This window comes from Fonsecaea nubica (assembly GCF_001646965.1).
Source record: "Fonsecaea nubica strain CBS 269.64 chromosome Unknown Scaff7, whole genome shotgun sequence".
Lineage (NCBI taxonomy): Eukaryota > Fungi > Ascomycota > Eurotiomycetes > Chaetothyriales > Herpotrichiellaceae > Fonsecaea > Fonsecaea nubica.
This window is the reverse complement of record NW_019173680.1, coordinates 375,714-399,916: the sequence shown is the minus strand read 5'-3', so window position 1 is coordinate 399,916 and position 24,203 is coordinate 375,714. Positions and strand designations below refer to the sequence as shown.

The following is a 24,203-nucleotide window of genomic DNA, read 5'->3' as shown; positions in this document are numbered from 1 at the left end:
CCGTTCTTCTTAAGGGAGACCTTATAAGCAATAAGTTCATTACAAGGATTAATTTGTGTTTTTAAGGATGTGCCACTCTGGAAGTATCAAGTGCCGACGCAGAGCCAAGACGGTGCTCATAACTCCTTATAGTAACTTGCCTGCCTATGGATGAAGGGATCCTGCGTAAGGAGAATTAGTGCTGTTCCAAAGCAGTACATGGTACGAGTCCCTGTGGCTGACGTGTTTCTTCCTATCGTTGAATCATGCTGGGTAAATATGCGGGGCCTGGTAACCCGCTGGGGGATTTGTTATGGAGGGTTTGGACCCCCTGAAAATAGGTACCAGTGGTACCCAGGAGCTGGAGAAAGTCTGCCTTGGGGGCATCAGCCTCGATCCCACTAGGGCCGAGAGTTCGCTGGTGCTAGGCAGTGGCTTCGGTGCCCGTTTAGTGGCCCTTGTTTCAAAATTTAGAGGCTCTTTTTGAGGCTAGTTAAGTGATTATGGCACCAAGGGCACATCAAGGGACCGCCGCGCGTTCAGCCTTAGACCGGCATCCCGGTAACCTTCCTACCACATCAGCGCTTGCACTTACGAACACAAGTCCCCAGCACCAGAAAGTTGCACATGCGGTTTACCTTTTTGCAGTCTTGCAGAGTACGAGCCATCTGAACCTCATCTCCCTTCTCCCATTCCATTCTCGCGCGCTGCAAAATATACATCATATTATTCGTTCGTTTGATCATTGACTGCTTGCTTACCGCTGCTTGTATGCAGCTTCCATCGCTCGCCCCAAAGCGTTGCCTCGTCGCAATTGCGCCCGCGCTCATTCGTTTTCCTCTAGACGCAGATTCTTGAGCACCACCAAAATGCTGCGCCTCGTCCTGAGATAGTATGTACCATCAACGCCCTGCTCATTCTAGGGTCATAATACCATCATGTCCTCTCGCGACAGGACCCCCCCTAAGACGACGGGTCCACAGTCGATACCTTTACGAGATCTCTCGAGACCACCCGATTCCGGATCAGATGAACATGATATCTCAACAGGCACGTTCTCAGGCCACAAGCCCCGGCACAGTCGCACCAGATCTCTACTGATCGGACGTCGGACTCCCAATTACGCGCGACTGAACGACGAAGAGTCGCCCGCAAGAGGAGGACCGTCGTCTGAAAGCGTTGGAACTTCTGCACAAGGAGGAAGCGGTTGGGATTCCCCGATTGAAGATGTGGAGGGATTTGCGGCGGCAACAGTGGGCTTGGACCTCCATCTACCTTCGACACCACCCAGTGTCGGATTACGACGACCGAGTATCATCACCACGGCTGCTGATGGGGACCTGCAAGACGCGGAGAGTCCCTTCTCGCCTCCAGACTCCGACACGACACCTTTGACTTCTTCACGTCGCCCACCGTCTTCGCTCAAGACATCTAGCTCCGTATCCAGAGGCCAGAGGCATGATAGACAAGGAAAAAAGTCCAGTGTCCATTGGACGGATGGTGAGTCACCTGCCGCGGTGCGTGGGCGGACTTCGCGCCTCGGAGATGATCTGCCAACGCTCGATACAAGCGCTGGAATGCATCGCAAGTTGAGCACTGCCAGTGGAATCAGCCGTCTGAGTGTCAGTCAAGGCGAAGTTGGCGAAAGGTCAAGGTCTCTATCGCCATCTCCTTCCCCAATGGCCAGGGCAAACTCCATGCTGCGAGAGATCTCACAACGTGTGGTCAACCTGAGTAATGATTCGGACATGGTTGAGCAAAGTATCCGGCGCAAATCATCTATACGACAACACAGGCGCCCCAGTGCTTCTGCACATCCCTTGCACGAGGTTGGAGACGAAGAAGGAGCACAACCGCAGCAAGTTCCTCTCGAAAAGGTCCCATCAGCTGAAGTTGTAGCTGAAACATTCACACCAATGACCCCAGTCTATCACCCTAACCCCCTTGTTGGCAAAACCTGGGGTATTTTTGGGCCAGAGAACGCTCTACGAAAATGGCTCTGTGAAATCCTCGTCCATCCGCTTACTGAGCCCACAATTTTGGCTCTGATCGTCGCCCAGACGGTGTTACTGGCCGTCAATGCAGCGTCTGATGCTGTTTACCTGCAGACGCGGACGAAACGATGGGGGAGCACAGGCTTCGATTATGCCATCTTTGCGTTATTTGTGGTTTACACCTTGGAACTCGTTGCCCGTACTATTGTGTCTGGCTTCGTCTCGAATCCCGTCGAGTTTAGCACCATCAATCGGTCTATTGGCTTGAAACGGGCTGTCCTTCAGAAGGCTCACACTCTGTTCGCCCCCCAAGGTGCCCGAGAGACGTCAATGGTTGTCAATGATGCACCAACGCAACCATCAATTGTTCGCACCTTTACCGGAGTTCCTCATCCTGGGGAGGCTGGAGGGCCTGGCCATACGAAGCAGCAGCAAAGGATACGCCTGGCCCGCCGCGCATTTCTGCGGCATTCTTTCAACCGACTTGACTTCGTTGCTGTTGTTTCCTACTGGATCTCTTTCGTCATGCAGCTCAGCGGCGTCGAGAATTCAAGTCACGTATATGTCTTCAACATGCTGAGTTGCCTTCGAATTCTGCGCCTGTTGGGTCTCACCGCTGGAACATCGATCATTCTGCGGAGTCTGAAGAAAGCTGCTCCTCTTCTGGTTCACGTTGCCTTTCTTATAGGCTTCTTCTGGCTGATCTTTGGCATCGTTGGCGTCCAAAGCTTCAAATCCAGTCTGCGACGTACATGCGTCTGGGTCGGTGACGACGGATCCGGTCAAAACTACACCCTCAATATTGCGCCCGACAACATCCAGTTTTGTGGAGGCTACCTAGATGCTGTAACGGGACAGGCGATGCCGTGGCTCAAAGCCGATGGCTCCAACGGAACGGACAGGTCCAAAGGTTATCTCTGTCCCCAAGGCTCCCTGTGCGTTGAGGGATTCAGTGGTCCATACAATGGTACCGTCAGTTTCGACAACATCGGCCAATCGTTGGAGCTCGTCTTCGTGATAATTAGTTCCAACACCTTTTCTGATCTCCTTTACTATTTGACGGACTCCGATTATCTTGCGGCAGCACTTTTCTTTGCGGCCGGGATTGTCGTCTTGAGTTTGTGGCTCGTCAACTTGTTGGTCGCTGTTATCACCTCTTCATTTCAAATCATCCGCGAAGAGAGCAAGCAGAGCGCATTTACAGCCGAGAAAATCGACGGGCAACTTTTTGAAGATGATCAAACGAAGAAACGGACTCAGTTGAAAAAGATTTACGACAAAACGCATCTATTTTGGGTTCTAATCATCGTATTCGACCTAATTGTCCAGAGTCTGCGAAGTGCAACCATGAGCGACCGCCGCAAGACCTTTATCATGGATTGCGAAACGGTCGTCACATTCCTCCTGCTCCTGGAAATCATCTTGCGCTTCATATGTGACTGGAGACAATTTTTCCACGGCAAAAGGAATTGGGTTGATCTTTTGCTCGCTATCGTTACTACAGTCACGCAAATTCCAGTAATTCGCAACTCGGGTCAGCCATACGCATGGCTCTCAGCATTTCAAATTGCGCGTATCTACCGAGTCGTCCTCGCGGTCCGGGTTACAAGAGAACTGGTCATGGTCGTGTTTGGCAATATTGTCGGACTTTTGAACTTGATCTTGTTTGTATTCCTGTTCACTTTCCTGGCCGCCATTCTTGCCTCGCAACTGTTTAGGGGGGATATTCCATCCGTAGATGCCGATGGTGAAGTGATTGGTGTGTCATTCTTCGACATCTGGAACTCCTTCGTGGGAATGTACCAAGTGTTTTCGAGTGAGAATTGGACTACTCTGATGTACAACGCTACCCAGTTCAACAACATTTGGGATACGGCGTGGCTGAGTGCGATATTTTTCATCCTCTGGTTCGTCGTCTCAAACTTGATTGTGCTGAATATGTTTATTGCTGTCATCCAAGAGAGTTTTGACGTGTCCGAGGATGAGAAACGTCTGCAACAGGTAAAGGCGTTTTTGAAGCAGAAGGAAATGACTGGTTCAGCTTCTGGGAATCTCTCACTCACCGCGGTCTTCAAGATGGGACGAGAATCAATCAGACACCGAGACGCTCTCGAATATGGCTCGGCAACGGTTGAACAGCTCCTCAAAGAGGCCGTCGTGAAGGACTTTCTGGACGAACAAGACGATGTCCTTGCGCGTAGGGCGACATCCATGCACCTCGACGAAGTACCCACCGTCAAACCCGGGATTCTGTCCAAATTCTGGGGCAAAATCACTGGTTTCTACAGCTCGGCAGAGCCCAATCCGTTCTACTCCAGTGCCAAAATCACCCGGGCCAACGAAGAGTTCGATCCCAGAGCTGTGGCCAAAAGGGTGGTCACGACAACTGAGAACCGTCGCCGTGCACAGCGCCAGTATTTGCAAAAGCACCCGAAGTACAACGTGTCGCTATACATCTTCAAGCCAGATAACCCAGTGAGAAAGCTATGCCAATACCTCGTCGGTCCCGGCCGAGGAACTGAGCGAGTGGAGGGCGTCTCGCCCTACAGACCTGCCTGGTATGCATTCTCAGCCTTCACATATGCAGCGATCGTGGCCATGGTCATATTGGCTTGCATCACCACGCCCTTGTATCAACGCGATTACTATTTAAACAACACACTGAGCATCACCAACTGGTTCGTGTGGACCGACTTGGGTTTCGCAATCCTCTTCACGGTTGAAGCCATCATCAAAGTAATTGCGGACGGTCTCTTCTTCACGCCACATGCATACTTTCGAAGTGTCTGGGGGTTTATTGACGGTGTGGTCCTCATCACGCTATGGATCAATGTGGTCACTGCTATGTTCCGCGACGACGGCGTCTCCCGAGCCGTTGGTGCCTTTAAAGCGCTGAGAGCATTGCGCTTGCTCAACATTAGCGACACCGCGCGAGACACCTTTTATTCGGTTATCATTGTTGGTGGCTACAAAGTTCTCGCGGCCGCCTTCGTTTCCATGAGCTTGCTGATTCCCTTCGCCATCCTTGGAGTCAATTTGTTTAGTGGCAAAATGCAAGCTTGTAACGATGGAGATTTTGGCTACAGTGCCTTGAGTAATTGTGTTGGGGAATTCAACTCTACTCCCTTCAACTGGCCTGTACTAGCGCCCAGGCAGGTTGCAAATCCCTGGTTCGACTTCGACGACTTCGGCAGCGCCCTGTTCATCCTGTTCCAGATTGTCTCCCAAGAAGGATGGGTGAACGTGATGTGGTCGGGCACGAGTGTCACTGGCATTGGATTACAACCACAGCCATTTGCGGCACAGGGCAACGCAGTCTATTTCATCATCTTCAACTTGTTGGGTGCTGTCTTTGTCCTGACACTGTTCATCTCGGTGTTCATGCGAAATTACACGGAGCAGACCGGTGTTGCCTTTTTGACAGCAGAACAACGCTCATGGCTGGAGCTGCGGAAGCTCTTGAAGCAGATTTCTCCTTCCAAGAGATCACTAGGTGAACAGTCCGCCAAGTGGAAGAAATGGTGCTATGACCTTTCGATACAGAAACGGGGCAAGTGGCAAAGGTTCATTACCACAATATTGGTCCTCCACCTGATTCTCCTCACGATTGACTTCTATCCCGAGCCAGACTGGTGGGCAACTGTGCGGGAATACATTTTCCTTGCCTTTACGGTTGTGCTTATCGCCAATGTCATTATCAGGATCATTGGCCTCTCGTGGAAACGTTTTCGACGGAGCTCATGGGACATCTATTCGGTTCTTGCGGTGTCAGGAATTTTCGTCACGTCTCTGATCTCGTTGTCCAAGGTCAACAGCGGAGGTTTCCAACAGCTCCATAAGCTTTTCCTGGTTTCCGTCACCTTTCTCCTGATTCCGCGAAACAATCAGCTCGATCAACTGTTCAAGACTGCTGCAGCCTCGCTGCCATTGATCGCTAATTTGCTGGCAACATGGTTTGTTCTGTTCCTGGTGTTCGCAATTGCCCTGACACAGGCTTTTGGCCTCACGCGCTTTGGAGAAAACGAGAGCAACAATGTCAACTTCCGCACCGTTCCAAAGGCTCTCATCCTTTTGTTTCGGACCAGTATTGGAGAAGGTTGGAATCAAATCATGGAAGATTTTGCCGGACTTGAACCGCCCCTGTGCGTGAAAGAAGATAGTTTCTTCGCAAGCGACTGTGGCAGCTCCGGCTGGGCAAGGGCATTGTTCATCTCCTGGAACATTATCAGCATGTACATCTTCGTGTCTCTGTTTGTCTCGATGATCTTTGAGAGCTTTTCGTATGTCTATCAGCAGAGCAGCGGCATGTCCATTGTGAGTCGAGACGAGATTCGACGCTTCAAACAAGCCTGGGCAGAGTTCGATCCAAACGGTACCGGTTTCATTTCAAAGGAGCAGTTCCCTCGCCTCCTAGGGGTAGGTCTGAGTCGATAGGGCTCTTTATTCGGTGTCACTGACAATGAGCAGGAACTTTCCGGTATATGGCAGATGCGGATTTACGACGGTGATTTCACCGTCAGAGCCATCCGAGAGGACTGCTCAGTGCAGCCGGGTGATCCAGTCAAACCAGCAGCAAGAAGAGTGGATGGCATCGATCTCGACAAGTTGGCAGAACGTGTTAGCCAAATTCCTGTGGCCGAAATCCGGCAGCGCCGTGCACGGATCAACATCTTTTACCAGGAAGTCATGTCGACAGCTGATCCAGACCGTGGCATTCCCTTCACTGCGGTTCTTTTCCTTTTGACGCACTACAATGTGATTACGGACTCTCGAAGTCTCCGCTTGGAAGAGTTCCTTCGGCGACGAGCGCGACTACAAAGAGTCCAAGAAAGCATCCGCAGAAATACAGTGGTCGGCTTCTTTGATACGTTACACTGGTCTCGTAAGTTTCGGAAAGCGGTCGAACGACGGAGGAACTCACGCTTGGGTGCACCACCTTCTATTCCTGTCCCTGAAATCTTTATTGAGGATCCCGACGACAACATGGAAGGCAGTAGCAGCACCGAGCCACGCGATTTCACCTCATCTACACCATCATATACGCCGAAGAAACAATCAATCAACCTCCCACCCATCGACACGACCATGCCTCCCCCTTCAGGTGCTTTGCGAAGCACGTCACCGGTGGACTTGGAGAGCTCGCCGCGAAGTAGCCCAGTGCGGGCGAGATTGGGATCAGTGGATACTGCCTACCACGGAGCAACAGGAGCAACGAGATCGTCTCCAACAACGCCGACACTAGCCCATAGTCGACACGGCAGCAGTGCCAGCGGGCTAGATGGGCAGGGTATGATGGAGAGCTTTGACAATTCAGCATGGGGTGAAAGTATCCGCAGGAGCTTCACGACGAGGAGAACACGAAGCGATAGCACGCGAGGGTGAGTGAGTTTGTGCCGAGAGGGTGAGAGAGAAAGAGATGGTAATATGCTTGGCACGATGTTTCACGACGATTCATGACCCAAGTCTTTTGGTTTCATTTCTTGATTTGTGCATATTGAGATGGGAACGAGGTGGATAATGATACCAGGATCCGAGATGAAAATAGATGAGCATAGCGAGGGCGTTTTCACCTTTTGATGTGAGGGAATGAGATTGGGTGGATGACTGAAAAGAAGACGGCGAATATGCACTGGCACCCAGTCATCATGTACATCATGCACACTATATTGATTATGGAATTCGAGCGATATGAAGTTGAAGAGGATAAGAGAGCAAGAGAGCTGCAGTGTCTGTCCAGCGACGATATGGAAATCCCATCCATGCATGTTTGTGGAATCATGGCTTCTGTCCACAATCCGGCTGTCCCGATGCATTCTGCTCCGTACTTGTGCATACAAGGATTTATGACAGGAAATCCAGAAGAAGCTTGTGGCTGTGTCGATCTTCCAGGATGTGTAATTGACGACCCTTGTCTATGCCTGGAATTGTGGTCGATTTCATGTCCCTGTCAACCAATGTATCACTTCATGGGAGGGACTCTTGATGAAGATCATGTGACGGAAAGCAAATGTTGCACTTCCTCTTCCCGCAGCCGGTTTCGTGCTGTGCAGGTTCAACTCACGAGATTTCGTCCAACAAATTATGTATCAGAAAATGCCACCAGACGCGATACCCACGAGACAAGAGAGTTACGAGTACAACATTCCGCGATGATACACCAATAAACAGTGCCTGTTCTTCCGCCCCCATCGCCCCTCCTCCTCTGTCGCTTGTATTAATCTGCCAGTACCGAGTACGAGAGCTCCCTACCTACGACGACGAAACAAAAGACCCCTCCCTCACCTGAGTGACCTGACACCGATAATCCTACAGATCAAGGTTTGGGCTCGCTTGTCGGGCCCCCTGAAACGCCTGCACGACGCTCATCGCGTCTTTGGAAATGAGATGAGCCAAGCGGATCAAACCTTGGCTTGGTCTCGCGATCCTCTTGTACGTGTTTGGCCACAGTCTCAGCCGCGTCAAGCTACGCCAAAACACGCCCCAGTGGTGCTAGTGGCTTCTCGACCCTAGCTCAGGGTCCATCGCTGCCCTGGTCGGTGGGGAGGTACATCAACTTCGGGAACAGACTGTGGATCAGTACAAAAGTTAGGGAGATCGGAAAAGTCATATTGGGGCATATTCACTCTCCGAGGCTTCCTCAGCAACGGTGCAACCAAGCTGGGATCTCTGCCGCAACAGTGGCTCCAGTAGTCTCTGTTCCGTGTCAAGGACCAGTCGCATATCAAAGGGGGAGAAGGATCATCAGACGAGACTAGGGGGTGTTCTCTTGATCGCTTCAGACACTCGCGTACCAGATTCCAAAGCTCCAAGAACACTGATGTTTGACATTAGGTACCACCAAGTCCTGAGCTTGTTTCCCTTCGCATCCTTGATGGCTTCGAATACACTCCTCCACCTTTCCCTTCGCAGAAAGGTATGCAGGAGCCATTACGACGAGGCCCATTATTTTCAAGCCCCAGGGCAGGGAGGGGCGTGACATTTTTGCTCCCTGGATTGCCTCGCCCTGGTTCCCGCAAATGTTTCTGGGCGAAACTATTGCCTGCATGTCTACGAGGTATTAGTTCGCATACGGGGCCGTCACTACAGGGAAGCAGTTGGCCCTTGCGCAGGGTGGCTTGCTACCTACTTTACTGCGTTGATCCGGACGGCTTGTCACATAACTTTAGATCTCAACAATCCTCCTCCAGGAATTAATATTGTGCTGACCTTCTCCAGCTTTTGTCTCCTTTTCTCAGCTCTTCTTGTATATCACTTCTGTTCTCAGCGTCTGCTTGTGCTTTCGATACTCTGGATTGATATTTCCGCAGTTCCCCTGGGACCACTTGGGCAGACCTTGATACACCTGGGCCGCTCTACCCCGTTGACCACATTGCTTAGCTCAAAAAGAGTTCGACCTGCTGGCAAAGGTCTCTCAACTGCTCAAAAAGGAGCTTCTCAGACATTGAGACGTGGGAAGGAATTCCAGAAACTCGACATCTACATTATTCCATTGCCATCCAGAAAGATGGCAGTTGCACAGTTAGTCTCTCTCTTCGAGGCTCTACACGAAGACACATCCATTAAACCCATGCCCAGGAGCTTTCGCAGTCACACCTCGTCCTCGAAAGTCCGTCTCCATCTCCAAACCATCTTTAGCCACAATCCTCGACGCCGAACGTCCGCAAAGAGTCCATCAGGCAATATGTCTTCGTCGTCCTCACCCGCGCCCTCGTCCATACGATCCTCACCGAGTTCCTCCTTCAGCAGCTTCGGAGGTCGACGACACCTACCTACCAATGACCTTGATTCGGCTATTCTGTCCCCGATCTCCCCACTGTCAAGCCATCACATCCGTCGCCAACCCTCTGCCATCGACCTAGCCCTCGAGGCAGAACTGTACGCCGACGAAGTTGAGATCATTGGGCTGGGACTCCTAGAACCCCGCCCTCGAGCGAACACAGCTACTTCGACAACATCTTCCTCCACACAATGCTCAATGATGGAATTCATGAATGAAACCATGCAAACACCGGTGGTGCTGGATGGTATCTTTGAGGTCATGGAACGTGCATGAGCCATACAGCTTCTGGAGGATTTGGGGAAGATAACGAGGAGGTCGGATGGCTCAACTCAGCCAGACCCTTCACACGGAATCAATGGATGTCCGTGGTCAACCCATAACTCATCAACATTTATTACAATTCTTGGGTGGGACTTTTGATGTAAGACGAAAGTTATGATATATGCAAATGAGCAGGGAATCTTTCCCTTCTCTATTTTCTGGTTGGGTTCTTCGGACTTGGGAATTTTGGGCAGCGAGGAACAGGAGGTCATGTATTTTACGATACCACTTTATAGCAAGCTAATACAGAGGCACAGAGAGCGATCTTGGACATGATGAAGAGGGTCTTTCTGTTTGTACATTACATTGAATTCAATGCGACATGATTTCGGCCGCACTTTTTGCAAGGGGGTTGCGCGGGTGGGTTTACGGCCACGCAGCAGGATTCCAGAAGATACAATACATGTCACTGTTATCCAATAATACTACAACTCCGTCATAAGCAGGGGGGTAAAGTAGTCTCCATATCTGCAACTACCCCGTATGTTTAGGGCAAGGAAGAACAATAAATATCTCTGTTATCGATTCATCTCCTCGGTCCCTCCCTTGTACCCAAGCTAGCCTTGAGAACCCGAATACGTCAGTGCGGAGTCTCTGCAAAGGGCGCAGACTACTACCAAATCTGTTGCCACTGCAAGAAACAGGAAAGTAAGAACTACTCTATACGTGGTGAAGAGGGGGAAGAGGGAACCTGTAGCAGGCGGGCAGCGGGTAAAATAATAAGTGACAGAGTTTCATGGCTGAGTCAACTCGTCTATCTAGGCATCCAAGCATCATCGGTATGAGCACAACTAGTAGGGCTGAATCCACCTTACCACCTTACCTAAGAGGAGTAAAACCAGCAAGTTTTTTGGGGGCCGTCTAGGCACTTGTAGGGAGGAATCTGACAAGGAGTGGGGGGCGCCCTTCCTCCTACAGGTCCCAACCACGGCTGTTACGGACGTACCTGCTTCCAAGAGTCCCGCCATCAACCAATGCGACTCACTTGTATGGTGAGAAACGCAGTCCTGTTAGTCTTGTCCTCCATCCACAACCTCGGTCGACAAAGATTGAAGAGGTGATTACTATTCATCACCGTCTGCTCACACCATTTCCAGCCTAGCATCAAATTCCACCCAGCTGCACATGGATGACACCAACTGCCCCATCAAGCAAGAATCGCGCACCTGAGGCATCTGGCCGCATCCCAGGCCCTGCCGGCCATGCCTCGGGCTTCATGAACATGCCATCATCCAAGCCCTTCAAGACCGCCCGCTTGGGTTCGACAAGGTGGTCTTTTCGGCCAGGCTGCTCTCAGCGTTTTATAGGGGGAAAACCTTCGTCTGATTCATCGCCCCCGCAAGATCTTGCCGGTCGTATATGAGGCACATACCTCTAGCAAACCCCGAGGGATTCTGACTAATTTCACGGGCCTTGCGGACAGGTTGTGTTTAAAGCAGCCGTCCATCAGACTGGAAACTGGTATTACAAGTCGCTTTCCGCTGTTTGGCTCCTAGATACCTCTCGAGAGACTCCACGCCCTTGACTGTCGACTGATGCCCACTTGACGGTTCTCTTGACAGGTGGGATTGCGCAGAACCTTGACTTGTGGACAAAAGAGCGGGAGACTGTGTGTATCTGTATTTGAAAAAGACACATCTGAGAAACCCTTGGTAAAGAGCCATCGGGTGGCGGCATTCGACGTTTGATATCTGATCGGAGCAAAACGAAAAGATAGCCCTGCCCTAGGCACCATCTACTCCTTACCTCTATCGGGAAATTTCGACACGACCTTGCTTGGGCCAGAGGGTGAATCCACAGAGATCAAACGCCGTGGTCGACCGTGTGACTTACCCCAGATTGTCTACTGGCACTACCTTTCAGTCAGGTTCAGTAATCAGCCTGGTGTTGGTATTCAGGCAATGTCCGTCACGATGCAAAAATTCGGAACAGCACAGGTCAGCGGCCGAGCATATTCGTCCCTTCAATCAGTGCTAGAAGACCCTTTACAGCTCTTCATGACGCCCGATGCCATCCAACGTCCCGCGCCTGGAGATCTGGACATCTTGTCGGCCTCCCGCTATCCCCAGGGACTCATGCAACCTTACGAGGACTTTGAACAGAATCCGCGTAAGCGAAAGGCAGCTGCCTCACCCAGCCAGCTATACGGGGGCATTGTATTAGCTGCCACCCCGGGCGAAGATAATTCATCGGGGGAACAGGACCAGCCTTCGACTCGAAAGAAATCAAAATCGACCAAGCGTTCATCGGCAAACGATGGTGAGGATGCAGCAACCGAGAAGAAGCAAAGGGGTCGACCTCGACTTGACACCCACGACGAAACGGCGGCTGACCGTCGACGGACGCAGATTCGGCTGGCCCAGAGAGCATACCGGCATCGAAAGGAAACCACCATCTCGGCGCTGAAGCAAAAGGTCTCCGACCTCCAAACCACCGTCGAGCAAATGAACAGGACCTTTTTGGCTTTACACGACAACATGGTCGAGGCCGGCATTCTGACCTCGCACTATTCACTGGGTCGTCAACTCCAGGCTGCCACGGAAGAGTTCGTCGCTCTGTCCAAGGTGGCATCACCTGAATCCGACGAGGAAGAGGAGGCCATTGCCAAATTCACCAAAGGTAGCGATGAGCCGCCCCTATCCGAACCAGGTGAGAGCAATAGAGGGTCTAATGTCAAACCAAGCGCACAGTCCTCATCGCGGCGACCAGCTCATCTCACTAATGCAGGTCGATCGGTCAGTTTGGATCAGGGCTCGACCGACGCCGAGGCAGACGTGGAGGAGTTGCCATTGACAACCAAAGACCAGCATCCCTTGGTCGCCCTTACAGATACCGTGTGGCCAACGGACAATACAAACCTCCAGGGCTTGGATGATCTGATGTCCTTCAGCGCCACCATTCCCGACGTCATGCTGTTCGACGATCCCTATGAGAAACTGATTGTGGAACGGCCTCTCAAGCCCTCCCACCAACCCGAGGGCTCCTACACGTACAGCTTCCAGGAAACGACGTTTGCTCGTCGCCTCCACCGAATGTGCCTAGAACGGGCGTTTCGCAACCTGACGAACCCAAATGTCGACCCAGAGTACATCAAACGGGCTTTCCGCTTCACTTTCTGCTTCTCTAACCGCAAGCGGATGCTGCAGCGCTTCCAAGAAATGCTCAAGCGCAAGGCGGGCGAGTCGCTCGAAAACTGGAACGTGCCATTCTTCCACATTGGTGGGGCGGGAACGCATTTCCCTCGTCGCGACGACAAAGGAAACCCGGTGTATCCACCGAACATGATCAGTCCAGCCAAGGCATTTGGACCTCAACCCTACGTCCAGGCCGAGACCCCGCGGATGGAGACGTCGGTGCAGGAAATGCTCGAGAATATCGGCTTCGGCGGGGTGTGGTTCGACAGCCACGACGTGGAAGAGTACCTCAAGACCAAGGGCATCTACCTGGACGGCCAGAGTAGCTTTATTGAGGTCGATCCAAGCGTCCTGCCACTTGTAAAGGCATCCCTTGCTTCGAGCGATGGGACTTCGAGCTCAGACCGCAGCCCGCTCGACGCCACCCTACGCACCCCAAGTCCTATTATAGGTGCCGAAGGCCTGGCCGATCCGATCACTGACCCTTTTATCGCCCGCGAACTGGGTGAGATGTTTGCCCAACCAAGCACGTTGTTCCCATCTACATCTTCATCTTCATCTTCCTCGTCCTCTTCCTCCATCCCCGTCAGCACTGCTTCCCGGAACAATGGAAAGCCGGTCGACGATCCGTGGGCCGACTTTGCGGCACTCAACCCTACATCCTCACCACTTACCTTTTCCGATCTCCTCAGCAAAAAGCCGAACCCCCTTACGTTCGATGTGGACATGTTCCTCGAGCGCATGATTCTCGGGAGTGCCTGTCTGGGGCGAGCTCCCGGATTTAGAAAGGAAACGATCGATGAGGCTCTGGTGATGAGTCTACAAGAGGGCTTTTGAGAAGGTATCTATCTAGCTGGTGCGGTGCATGTGTGACAGAGAAAGAAACGTACTCTGACGAGAGGTTAAGGGCCCTTTGGGGGAAAGAAACTATTCTTTGAAACTCAATGGCGATTTATTTTGGTTGTTCATCCTCACCCTTCTTCACTCAAATAATGTAAACGTCTATGACATGACATGGTATGTATGGCTGCAGGATGTATGGTAATATATATATATAGCCAGTGATAAACTTGGACTTGCTTTTTCCCCCTTCATCAACCAAGCAGTCATTCGTGCCTTTGTCTAAGGTCTGTCTCAGTGAAATGGCGATGGCGATGGCGATGTAATGAATGAATGAAATGGGCAGCGTGATAGAATGCAGTGCGATGGCGTGTAATACGGTGTGTGATTGGACTGCACCGACCACAACCACTACTGCTAGTACTGTATTTCTTTTCCTCGTTCAGGTCATCTATGCAGTCATACATTCATTCATTCGTTCGTTCGTTCATTCGCTCAAATGCTCAATCGCTCCATCGATCGGATAAACCAACTGACCAACCGACCATGCACCTTTTTTCTTTGATCCCGAGATTGCTCCAAGCCTACCCTAAGCCTGCCACGCTCGCTCGTCGCGCCGAGTATTTCAAGTACGTCCCAATAGACGTCCGCGTGGAAAACGCCAGCCAGCCAGCCTCGCTTGCTTGGCCCCTTCCTTCCTTTCCTCCCTCCTTTCTGTGGTTGGTAAAGGCCATCACTGCGAGTGAGTGGAAGTAGTAGTACATTCCTCCCTGTTGAAACCGTGGGTATTCCGTGTACAAGGTAGACTTCGTCCGCCCTTCCCAAAACAAGCTCTGGTCCTTTCTTTTTGCAGACGCTCCAATCATATCCGTGGTATCATCGTCATTTCATGCCTGCCGAAAACAAGTCACGCATGGCTCTTCAAACTCCCCTTGCCAACAGGAGTCCCAATCAAGAGCCCATCAATACATATGCCCGGCTTGGCCATCTCTCCTCAGTTTCGAATCTTCGACAGGTTGCGTTGCCACGTTGGGCGTACGAATTTTCTTGTTATTCCTTCCTTCTCCTCCGTCGTCTGGTTTTGACTCCCGGTCTCCACAGGATTCCTCGACAATTGTCCTCCCCACATTGACACTTGACCAAATCCTCCGAGATGGTATGCTCGTCGTCGTCGGGTTCGGCGTCGTTCAGGTACGAGATGCGTATCTCCTCGCCGGCCTTGATGTCCTTGATGGCGAAGAAGGCGAGGTCGTACACCCTCTTATCCTTTCTGTGGGTCTGCACAGGGAAAGACCTAGCATTGGGATTGCAGCTGTGATTGACAAATCGCATGGCAGACCCAAAGTCCACGCCATCCACCTGGTAGGGCTCCTTGTTGCCGGCATCGTTGAACCAGTCCAGCGAATAGGCATAGCTAGGTTGGTGCTCCTCCACCGCGTCTTCGCGGAGTTCCAGTTCGGCCGTGGTTATCACCTCGCCCAGGTATCGTTCGATGAATTGTCCTTTGACAATATCTTTCGACGAGCGGACGCCCCAGCCGCACTTTTCAGTCTGGAAGACTTCAAGAGGAACGGTGCGACCCTTGCACACGACCCGATTCCAGCAGTCGTCACCGCACCCACAATGTTCATTACATTCCGTTATTTCATGCCGGTCTGCGCCGTTGTTTCCAAGCACGCTAGCAATATGCTCATCCGAAAGCACAACGATCCCATCGGGTCGGCGGACGTAGATTTCCACCTGGGTTGCGCGTCCCTCAACTTCCTTGGTCATGCATGTACAGGTGGATAGAGCGCAATTCGTGCAATCACAGCCAGAGTTCGTCGAGGGCGGAGCCACCTTGACTTTCGAGCCGATGATATAGTGATCGATGAATTGGAATTTGCCAGCAAGTCGTTTGTCATTGATGTCGTTGGAGAAGGTCAGAGGTGGGCCCAGGCTTTCGTCAAAGCGGCTGGTGAGGATATCACGCGCAGCTCGGGCGGGATGGATCAAGCTTTTACTGAGAGACAACTGATCAAGTGACTTGGAAAGAGGTTCCATCTCCAAGCCGATATTGCTGCGCTTCACCTTTTTCTTCTTCTTCGATGCCGCGTCCCGCATAAACTTGACATGGTCATCGACCTTGAACACGGCCGAAAATCCCGTTGTTCCAAAAAGTTTCTCCACTAGTTCCGGGTTTTCACGAGCTAACGTTGTGGACTGTTGCAACTGTGCGAAGACCTTATTCTTCTCTACTTGAATCTGAGCCTTAGACTTCGGTAAAGGGCCCTGGAATTCCTTGAGAAGGGTTTTGCGTTGATCTTCAATCACCACTTGAATCTTTGCGCCATGGTTGTGGTCTGGCTGCGAAGTGGCCGTTCTAGACCCGGAAATCGGTCGCGGGATATCGATCCGGAACTTTTCCGAGGGGGAACTGTGGCTGGCTCGATCATGACCTGGGTTCATGACCTTTCTTGGGATAGTCGCCGCCGTTCTCTCATGTTTTTCTGACTTGACGAATTCCCCCGGACGGGATGAAGAGGTGCGCTTTGACCAGTCGGTATCATGTCGCCGGGACTGCACGGGACTGAACCGGTGTTTTGAAGAGGAAGACATGTTTTCTGCAGACAGTATGGAAGACTTCATCTGTCCAAAGGTGGAACTGGCACGGCTTTCGGGCCGCACACCAGTCCGTGTCGGTAGGGACGTCGTTTGTGGCTCTTGTCCAGCGGTATTGTGGGCAATGGGTGATCCATTTCCAAGATCTCTGACTTTCTCATTTGACAGTGAATATCTTGAACGGGCCTTCCACGGCGAGCGTTTAGGTGTACTAGTCGTTGGTCCATTCGCGTGATCACGTGCCGAAGCCGACGCTGGAGGAGTCGCGGGTCGGACAGGCTTGGCATTCTTAGAGGGCGGATGAGACCGCGAGAATCCAAGGCGACGCTCGGGGCCATCCGCCACCGCGGGCGTCTGCGATTTTTGCCGCTTAGCGAGAGGTAATACCGGAGATGTCTGTAATAAACAGTCAGTGGTCGTGTAGGCGGCGTAATTTCTAGGTTGGGCGGTGAGGAGGAAACACGTGTCTGCATCCACGGTTCGGGGCTGGGCGAGCGCGAGGCACACAACAAGCAAACTCACTTCATCTTCAGAGTCTGATAATTCAATTATGACCCTTCCTGGGTGTCTCTAGAGAGGGAAACAATACAGTTAGCATTTCTTTGTCATGCAATCTTATTCGCGATCCGCATATGGGGTGACGGATGAGTCAGTCCGCCACCCAACGCGGTGGGCCATAACAACAACTTTCTGTGCTGCTTAAAAGAAAGATAACAAGACTCGGCACGTTTTTAAGGTGTCGCCTTTTAAAAAAAAACCCCCAAGAATAAATATCCATTCAAGAAAAATAAGCATGATCTTATAACAGAAGCCTTACATACCACGTTGCTGTTTGTTGTCTGATCGAAACTGCGTTTATGAGCCGAACCAGCCCCATGCAGTGTAACCGCCATTACCCGCCCGTTAGGCTCCACGCCGGCCTTGGAAGTCGTTAACGTCCGGATTTCGGCATTCATTCGTGGAATAGGTTTAATATCGAGCTTAGAAACGGTCGAATGGGGCTCTCCTCGGGTGGCGGTGGAGAGATAGTCGGGTTGTTAAGAGAGTAGGAAGTTGAATTAAGTCGTAAGCTTGGGAGGCAACGACAAACCGCGATGCCAAGAGGACACCTGTTTAGGCACTATGCCTAATAAGTGAATCTAGTTATCTTACGTAATATAATTTTTATTATAATTCCTTCACTTTTCGTTAGAGCCTTATGTTATTATTTTTTAAACCTCTATAAATTCGTAAAAAACCAAATTCTGAGTGCCTCGAGTCATTATGATACGAGAAATATTGTAGTTGTAATGCTTGGAGTAACATGCCCCAGATATATCCATTCGCGGTCCGTCAATATAAGCCCAGAAGCCACCATTATCGGCCTATGTTAAATCGAGGCTATGTCGCAGTCGGTGCTAGGATTGCTCAGCTCTTGAAAAGTAGTCAAAGCAGAGGCAGGTGTTGGATAGAAACTCTTGGTGGCGAGTTTACATGTATCACGTGGCGGAAGGCGTTTCCCCACAGCTCGCAGCTCTTTCAGTGGCAGGCGTGCGGGGTCCAATATGTACCTTCGCACAGGCTTTAAGTCTTCCTAATCCATCCCTACATTCTAAGTATTAGAAAAATACTTCAACTAATGCAGATGTGAAGACACCTAGACTCGTTATGTAAAGCACGTGAAAGCGAGAAAGTCATGTTTACCTGCATATGTAGATTATCGTTTCCCTGCCATCAGGGAAACACTTGGCCAGACGCCTGAATTCTGGGGCAGTTGGCCTCTTCGGACTTTTGTAGGCCGTAAGGTGATTCCACTCAGTGGGCCACGCGGCCTACGAATTGTTGATTCAGTTACAGTACTGCAGCGTGCTCTCTTCTAACGCATTACAGTCATGGCTCTCCTAGGCTCAGGCCTTCTCCTTCATCCTCCGCGTCCTGTGTGTCATCGTCAAAACCCATCCCCTCTTCGCCCTCCATCTCATCTTCTAAGCCGCCGACTAGATATTTCTCGCCTTTACCTTCAGTAGTATCACCAACCACATTTCCATCCTGCACCTCGCAGTTCGTCAATGAGCACTTATTGCCGATCTTGGCCTTCTTTCCTACAACTGTACCCGTCAAGACACATTTATCCCCGATTGTTGCGCCATCCATAATCACACAGCCTGTGATCCGACTTCCTGTGCCGATCGCGACCGAGGCCCCAATGACGCTGTTCTTGATCACGCACTGCGTCGCGATTGTGCTATTACTGTCGATGAGCGTGTCGGAGCGAGATATCGTCACCCGCGGCGCGATGGTGGCGGTAGCATGGATTTTGGCTGGGTGAGAGAAAGGTGGCACTGCTGATTTGTTGCCCAGGCATTCTTCGATCGACGGCAGCTTGGCGAGGGAGAGTGAAACGGACAGTAAGAGGGGAGTGTTATCCACCCGGCGCACCAAGGGTGCGTCCGAACTTGATGGCAGTATGTATGAGAGGATAGGAGGAACGAGCGGCACATGTCCTGATTCTTCAGAAGCTTGCGATTCGCTGTCTGCGGAGAGGATTCTGTCATCCGAGTCCCTGCGCACCCTTGATGCGAGCCGGGCTGTGCGTGGCGCATCTGTAGACTGGGGCAGGGGATGATTTGTGACATGAGTACTGCTCAGTGATAACAAATCGATTTCCTCCTCAATTGGCCGTTCATGTGAGGGGATCTCATTCTCTTTAGAGCTGAGACGGTGTGTGAATATCTTCCGTGCACCGAATCGTGCACGATAGCTCGGTTTGCGCCATTCAGCTTTTGCCCACGTCCCCACGAGGTCTTCGCTGACGGACTCAAAGTCTTCGTTGAACTTGGCAAATTCCTTCACCCAGTAGGGAAAGAAATAAATGTGTGAGTCGCGGTATCTGGTCATGCACTTGATTGCGCCATATTTGCGGAGGAGTGACTGTCGAATCTTCCAGGACTTGTCCTCCTCGCACTGGTCCCATAGCTCGGACATGGGCATCGTCCAGACCAGTTTGCGAAGTACTCCCTGGGTTTGCATAGTGGCAGTTTTGGAGAGAGGCAGGTCGTGCTCAGGGTCAAGCTTAGAGGTACACATAAAGTCGCATTCTTCGCCTTTGACGCTCTCCTCCCGATCGGCCGTGTTGTACCATATTGAAAGGCCGCCCCGCCGGCCGCGTCGTTCACCTCCAAGTGATAGCAGCTCATTTCGTGACGTGTCAAAGTCTAGGCCTGAGATAGCACCAATCCCGCCAGGGCCGCCTAGCCTGGTAAAATACGTCTCCAAGAAATGGTCCCCTGATATATCGCAGATCAGGTCGCAGGGAAGTACCAAGAAGTCTGATTTGATCACATGCTGCACCTCTGGCAGCCTCAGCAGCTCTGCCGTTGGCGTTGTGTACTCTAGACACTCTGGCGCCAGGAGATCGGCCGAGGGCGACGGAAGAGACGTGAGGTAAGGGTTTTGAGCAAGAGCAGCGGCGATCGTGTCCTTGGATGTTGGCGGGGTTATAAGGGTGATGTCTGTCACGCCCATTCGATAGCACCAATCCAAGACATACCAGACCATGGGCCGGTTTGCGACTTCAACGAGGGCCTTGGGATACTCTGCAGGCACACTGGTGAAGGTGCTGAGCCCGATGCCCGGACCGCACAGTATCAGAGCCTGGAAACCCGTCTGAGGCATCTTGGTGGCTTTGTGGAAAAGCTTTCTTGAGAAACCTCCAATTGCCGGCTGCGTTGTTATATGCCCGGCTCGCCGTGACTCATACCGGACGGGGTAATTCGACAAAGCGAAATTGCGCAAGGGTGAGGGACTGCTCACTTCGCCTTGACCCACGCTCTCGTCCTGATCGAGACTCAGCGCACGGTACAGAGACGGCGGAACTGGCTGATACGGAGGGGTTGCTCCAGGCACACCCACCCGTCCTCGAACGATCGCTGAGAGGCGTAAAAATTGGACGCGCGGATTTAGTGACTGTCGAGTCGGACTCTGGGCAGCGCTATCGGTCTCCTGGGTCTGGCGAAGCTCGTTGGCAAGAGAATCGATGCCGTCAACGTCACGCAGAAGACTGATATGATCTACTGCTTCAGAGGTCAAGCGCGTCTGCATGTAGGTGAGAGACTGTGACATTCTGGCTACAAAATTCCAGGTCTGACCAAAGTGTATTCGGGCTGGACTTGGCAAAGATCCACAGTTGTCGAGGCGGGGAAAAACAAAGTCAACGTCCGCAGGGTGTTTCTACAATACGGACCGCGCGATTCACTTCATGGACGGACCGAAAACATTTGTTACACAGTTCAGTAGCTCAGATTGTGCATGTGGAATGTCCCGTTTGGTTCATCTTCTGTGGCATCTGGCACGAGCCAGCGCCTGCGCCTGTTTGGCTAATTCTCCAGTCCCTCTCATTGTCCAGTCAGTCTGGCATGCTCGCTCTTTTCAATTCTCTTCTTGGGCGGCCTGCTGAGCAGTGCTCTCGCCCTCCTGCTCCGCACCCTCCCCGGTGCCCGCAGCCTTCTCTGCATTCCAAGCCTGTGCCAGGACTTGGTTCAGGGCCTCTTGGAAAATGTGACAGTTGTAATCGATCAACCCCTTCTTGTTCTTGGCGTCGTCGTTCTTGATGACGGTGACGAGGCAGAGATACCTGAGTCGTATGTTAGGACGGAATGGGGTCTGCAGTGAGTTTATCTTACCTATTCATCTCCTTGAGATAGATCATGGTGCCGTCATGGATAGTCATGGAAGACTCTGTTTCCTGCATCTGCTCTCCAAGAACCAAGCCGTGCTTGCGCTCATGCCCGTAAAGGTCGGTGATATCGACAATGACGTCGATGTAGTCGGAACACATTTCGTACACCTCCATGTCAACTGGTCTGGTGTCACTGGCAACGTAGATCTTGCTGAGGATGTCGAAAAGGTAGGCTTTGGCCATACCACTGTTATTCACAAGTGTGTTCATGAGGTTCTCCAAGGTGTCAAGGTGAGGAATCAGCTTTTGAACGACCTTGCTGAAGGCCTCGAAGATGGAGTAGTCGTAGATGGAGGTCATGTGGTAGCTGACGTTGGGGTTGATGTAGCCCGCGTCATTCAAGTCATCACCAACGCGTTGAGCAATGTCTTGGTAGATTTCAGCTCGGAATTCATCATTCAAGCTGTCGATCTTGTGGATGAAGACCTCGACGTTGACATGAGGGAATGTGGTCTGGAGGTTGAGAATGGTGGTGGTCAACCGGTTCAACGACTCGCTGTAGTCGTCTTGCGCGTCGATGACCCAGACGAGCGCTCCAATCTCAGAAAAGATTTCATTGGTGTCAAACGTGGGATCGAAGTAGTCAATTTGTCCAGGAAAGTCCCAGACCTGAAAGTCCATGAAAGAGTGCATTGTGTCTTTCTGGATACGAGTGGTGGATTCGAGGAAAAGGGTCTCTTGTGGAGGCATCTTGTGGAAGACAACGCTGGTGATGGACGACTTGCCGCTTCTGCGAGGTTGTCAGTGAATGGAGATCGAGGGAATTGAAGGGATTGAAGTCAACATACCTGCGCTGACCCATCAGCAACAAGCGTGGCTTGTTCTGGCGGAGTCGGCGATCCATGTCTTCTGATGTGATGGAAGAGTGAGTTTGAGATGTGAGTGGTGGCTGACGCTCTTGTGACGAGGAGGGAGACTCGGGTGGGCGAGAGAAAGGTGGCTTGTCAGTGTTATGCGCACTCAGAGCCTGCTCTTCATCGCTTGGAGTTTTGAGAAAGGGTCTGATGTCAGTTGCGTCAGTCTTGGGAGGTTCAACATAAGTGTAACCCGCAGGAAAGTCAGGAAAGTCAGGAAAGCCAGGAAAGTCAGGAAAGCCAGGAAAGCGGTTGCGCTCAGCGTTGATAGAGGCCATCCTCAGTTGCTCTTCAAGAGTCGCGCCGCTAGTCGTGCTAGTCGCTTTGTCGTCGTCTCGGCGCTCCATCTTGGAAGAGTTCTTGTGGGACATGTGATGTAGGGGAAAGTGAGTCGCCGCGGCGATGGGAAGGAACGAGAAACAATGACCTCCATGTTTGTCTCCCAATTTTCGCGGGTCCGGTACAATCGTCTGAAGGGTTGCCACAAATTCACTGTGCTGGCCTCCTTTGCATCTAAACAAAGCAGCCAAAAAAGGACAGACTCACCACCTAGCACAGTCCCAGAGATCACTTTTTGTATGCCCTGCTGCTTACTCTGACATCTCAACTCGACCTCATTTTGTCCGTGTATGCAACTTTCTCAATTCAAAAGTGTCCCTAGCCTGACGTCCTGGACAAGCCGCCTTGATTCTGCGATCCCAGGGAGGTGCGAGAGTCCCGGTCCAGTCACCAGGAGACAGGACTTCACAACGGCAATAATGTGAGCGGGAAAAATTCAACAGTCTGAAGAGACCAGGAGGAACGTCCAAGAACCTCTGCGGGACAACCAAGCCACTGCTCTACAGCTCCCTTCTCCTGTCTGGTGAACCAAAAGTCATGCCTTTGATCAACATTGTGTCTCCAAACCTTGCTGATGTTGAGCTGATAGTTCGGCATGGAAGTATATTTCTCCGTCAAAGAGAAATACGGGGGCGCACGAGGCACCGATGACGAAAGATGACGAGCGATACGGTCGAGTGTTACCTTCCTATCCTCTCTCTGCTTCAAACCTTTCTTCAGTACCATCACCACTAATACCACCCTGGTTCCCCTTAAGAAATCCCATCTCTGCTCGGGGTTTGGTCATCAACACCCTTATGACGTCAGTACAAGCTTACGAGTACAGCGTGTGTCGAATGCAGATGGTGCTAACGCATGTCGACTGAAAGCGGTAAACGGGAATATCCATTTCAGGTTATATTCGGTGCGCTGATGGTCGAGGGAATAATCGGCCTACTTCATGTCGTTCAAAAATGAGCCAAGGCGTGTCCCGCCCCTTAATCGTCACGGAGGGCATGCAATATGACTATTTCGATGCCCAGACCGCCTATGAGAGATTTTGTTATGTGCAACGTTGACCGCTTACACCCTTGCCTCCACCGCGCAAAGTACCGCCAACGAGGTTCGGGAGGTATTACGGGGAGTACTACGTTTATTGGAAACCCTTCACGCGAGACCCGGAGCGTCAGCAGGACAAACTTAAGGGCATTCTTCGGCCGTAGCGTCCTGGATGATGACAGGAAGTCAGGGAGGGCGCAACCCTAGGAGAACAGAACGCGACAAGTTTTGAGTACCTTAATAACCAAGCCAGCAACAATGGGAATCATTGGTTGAGGTGCCATGGTGGGGTGCCAGGGTCATCTTCCCAAAGGTTCCTTTCATATTTACAATTAATTCGTATATTTTTTCCTAGATCGAGTAGTGGTGTGGTTTTCCAACAGGAGAGAATCCAGGGAAGCAGAGGCACGCAGGCAATAATATCGACATAAACTACTTGTATGAGTAAGAGGAATGTGGCACCCTTGGGCGGCCCATCGTGCCCATGTGGACCACGGGCAGAACTTCCGTTGTGGCTTCGGTGGATTCCTTTGTCATGTGTCATTCTTCAGAACTTGTACCGAGTTACACGCTACTTCGTAGATATTTTCCGGCATGTTCCTGCAT

At 51.6% G+C, this 24,203-nt stretch overlaps 6 protein-coding genes across 6 annotated transcripts; 3 read left to right on the top strand and 3 right to left on the bottom strand.

Annotated features, from left to right (window-relative positions):
• Positions 1-917: 917 nt before the first annotated feature.
• Positions 918-7,355, top strand: AYO20_01757 (hypothetical protein; the record flags this gene model as incomplete). The annotated part of the gene is made up of 2 exons (XM_022640063.1): positions 918-6,389; positions 6,441-7,355. 2 exons carry the CDS (start codon positions 918-920, stop codon positions 7,353-7,355), a joined length of 6,387 nt encoding a protein of 2,128 aa, XP_022504018.1.
• Positions 7,356-9,654: 2,299 nt separating this feature from the next.
• Positions 9,655-10,026, top strand: AYO20_01756 (hypothetical protein; the record flags this gene model as incomplete). The annotated part of the gene is made up of 1 exon (XM_022640062.1): positions 9,655-10,026. The coding sequence occupies one exon, from the start codon at positions 9,655-9,657 to the stop codon at positions 10,024-10,026; it is 372 nt and encodes a 123-aa protein (XP_022504017.1).
• A 1,949-nt stretch (positions 10,027-11,975) lies between these two features.
• Positions 11,976-14,045, top strand: AYO20_01755 (hypothetical protein; the record flags this gene model as incomplete). Its single annotated transcript, XM_022640061.1, has 1 exon — positions 11,976-14,045. The coding sequence occupies one exon, from the start codon at positions 11,976-11,978 to the stop codon at positions 14,043-14,045; it is 2,070 nt and encodes a 689-aa protein (XP_022504016.1).
• A 1,053-nt stretch (positions 14,046-15,098) lies between these two features.
• AYO20_01754 (hypothetical protein) lies at positions 15,099-17,605 on the bottom strand (the record flags this gene model as incomplete). The annotated part of the gene is made up of 2 exons (XM_022640060.1): positions 15,099-17,045; positions 17,471-17,605. The coding sequence occupies 2 exons, from the start codon at positions 17,603-17,605 to the stop codon at positions 15,099-15,101; spliced, it is 2,082 nt and encodes a 693-aa protein (XP_022504015.1).
• A 913-nt stretch (positions 17,606-18,518) lies between these two features.
• AYO20_01753 (hypothetical protein) lies at positions 18,519-20,750 on the bottom strand (the record flags this gene model as incomplete). The annotated part of the gene is made up of 1 exon (XM_022640059.1): positions 18,519-20,750. The coding sequence occupies one exon, from the start codon at positions 20,748-20,750 to the stop codon at positions 18,519-18,521; it is 2,232 nt and encodes a 743-aa protein (XP_022504014.1).
• A 306-nt stretch (positions 20,751-21,056) lies between these two features.
• Positions 21,057-22,567, bottom strand: AYO20_01752 (hypothetical protein; the record flags this gene model as incomplete). The annotated part of the gene is made up of 3 exons (XM_022640058.1): positions 21,057-21,261; positions 21,311-22,096; positions 22,155-22,567. 3 exons carry the CDS (start codon positions 22,565-22,567, stop codon positions 21,057-21,059), a joined length of 1,404 nt encoding a protein of 467 aa, XP_022504013.1.
• Positions 22,568-24,203: the final 1,636 nt, after the last annotated feature.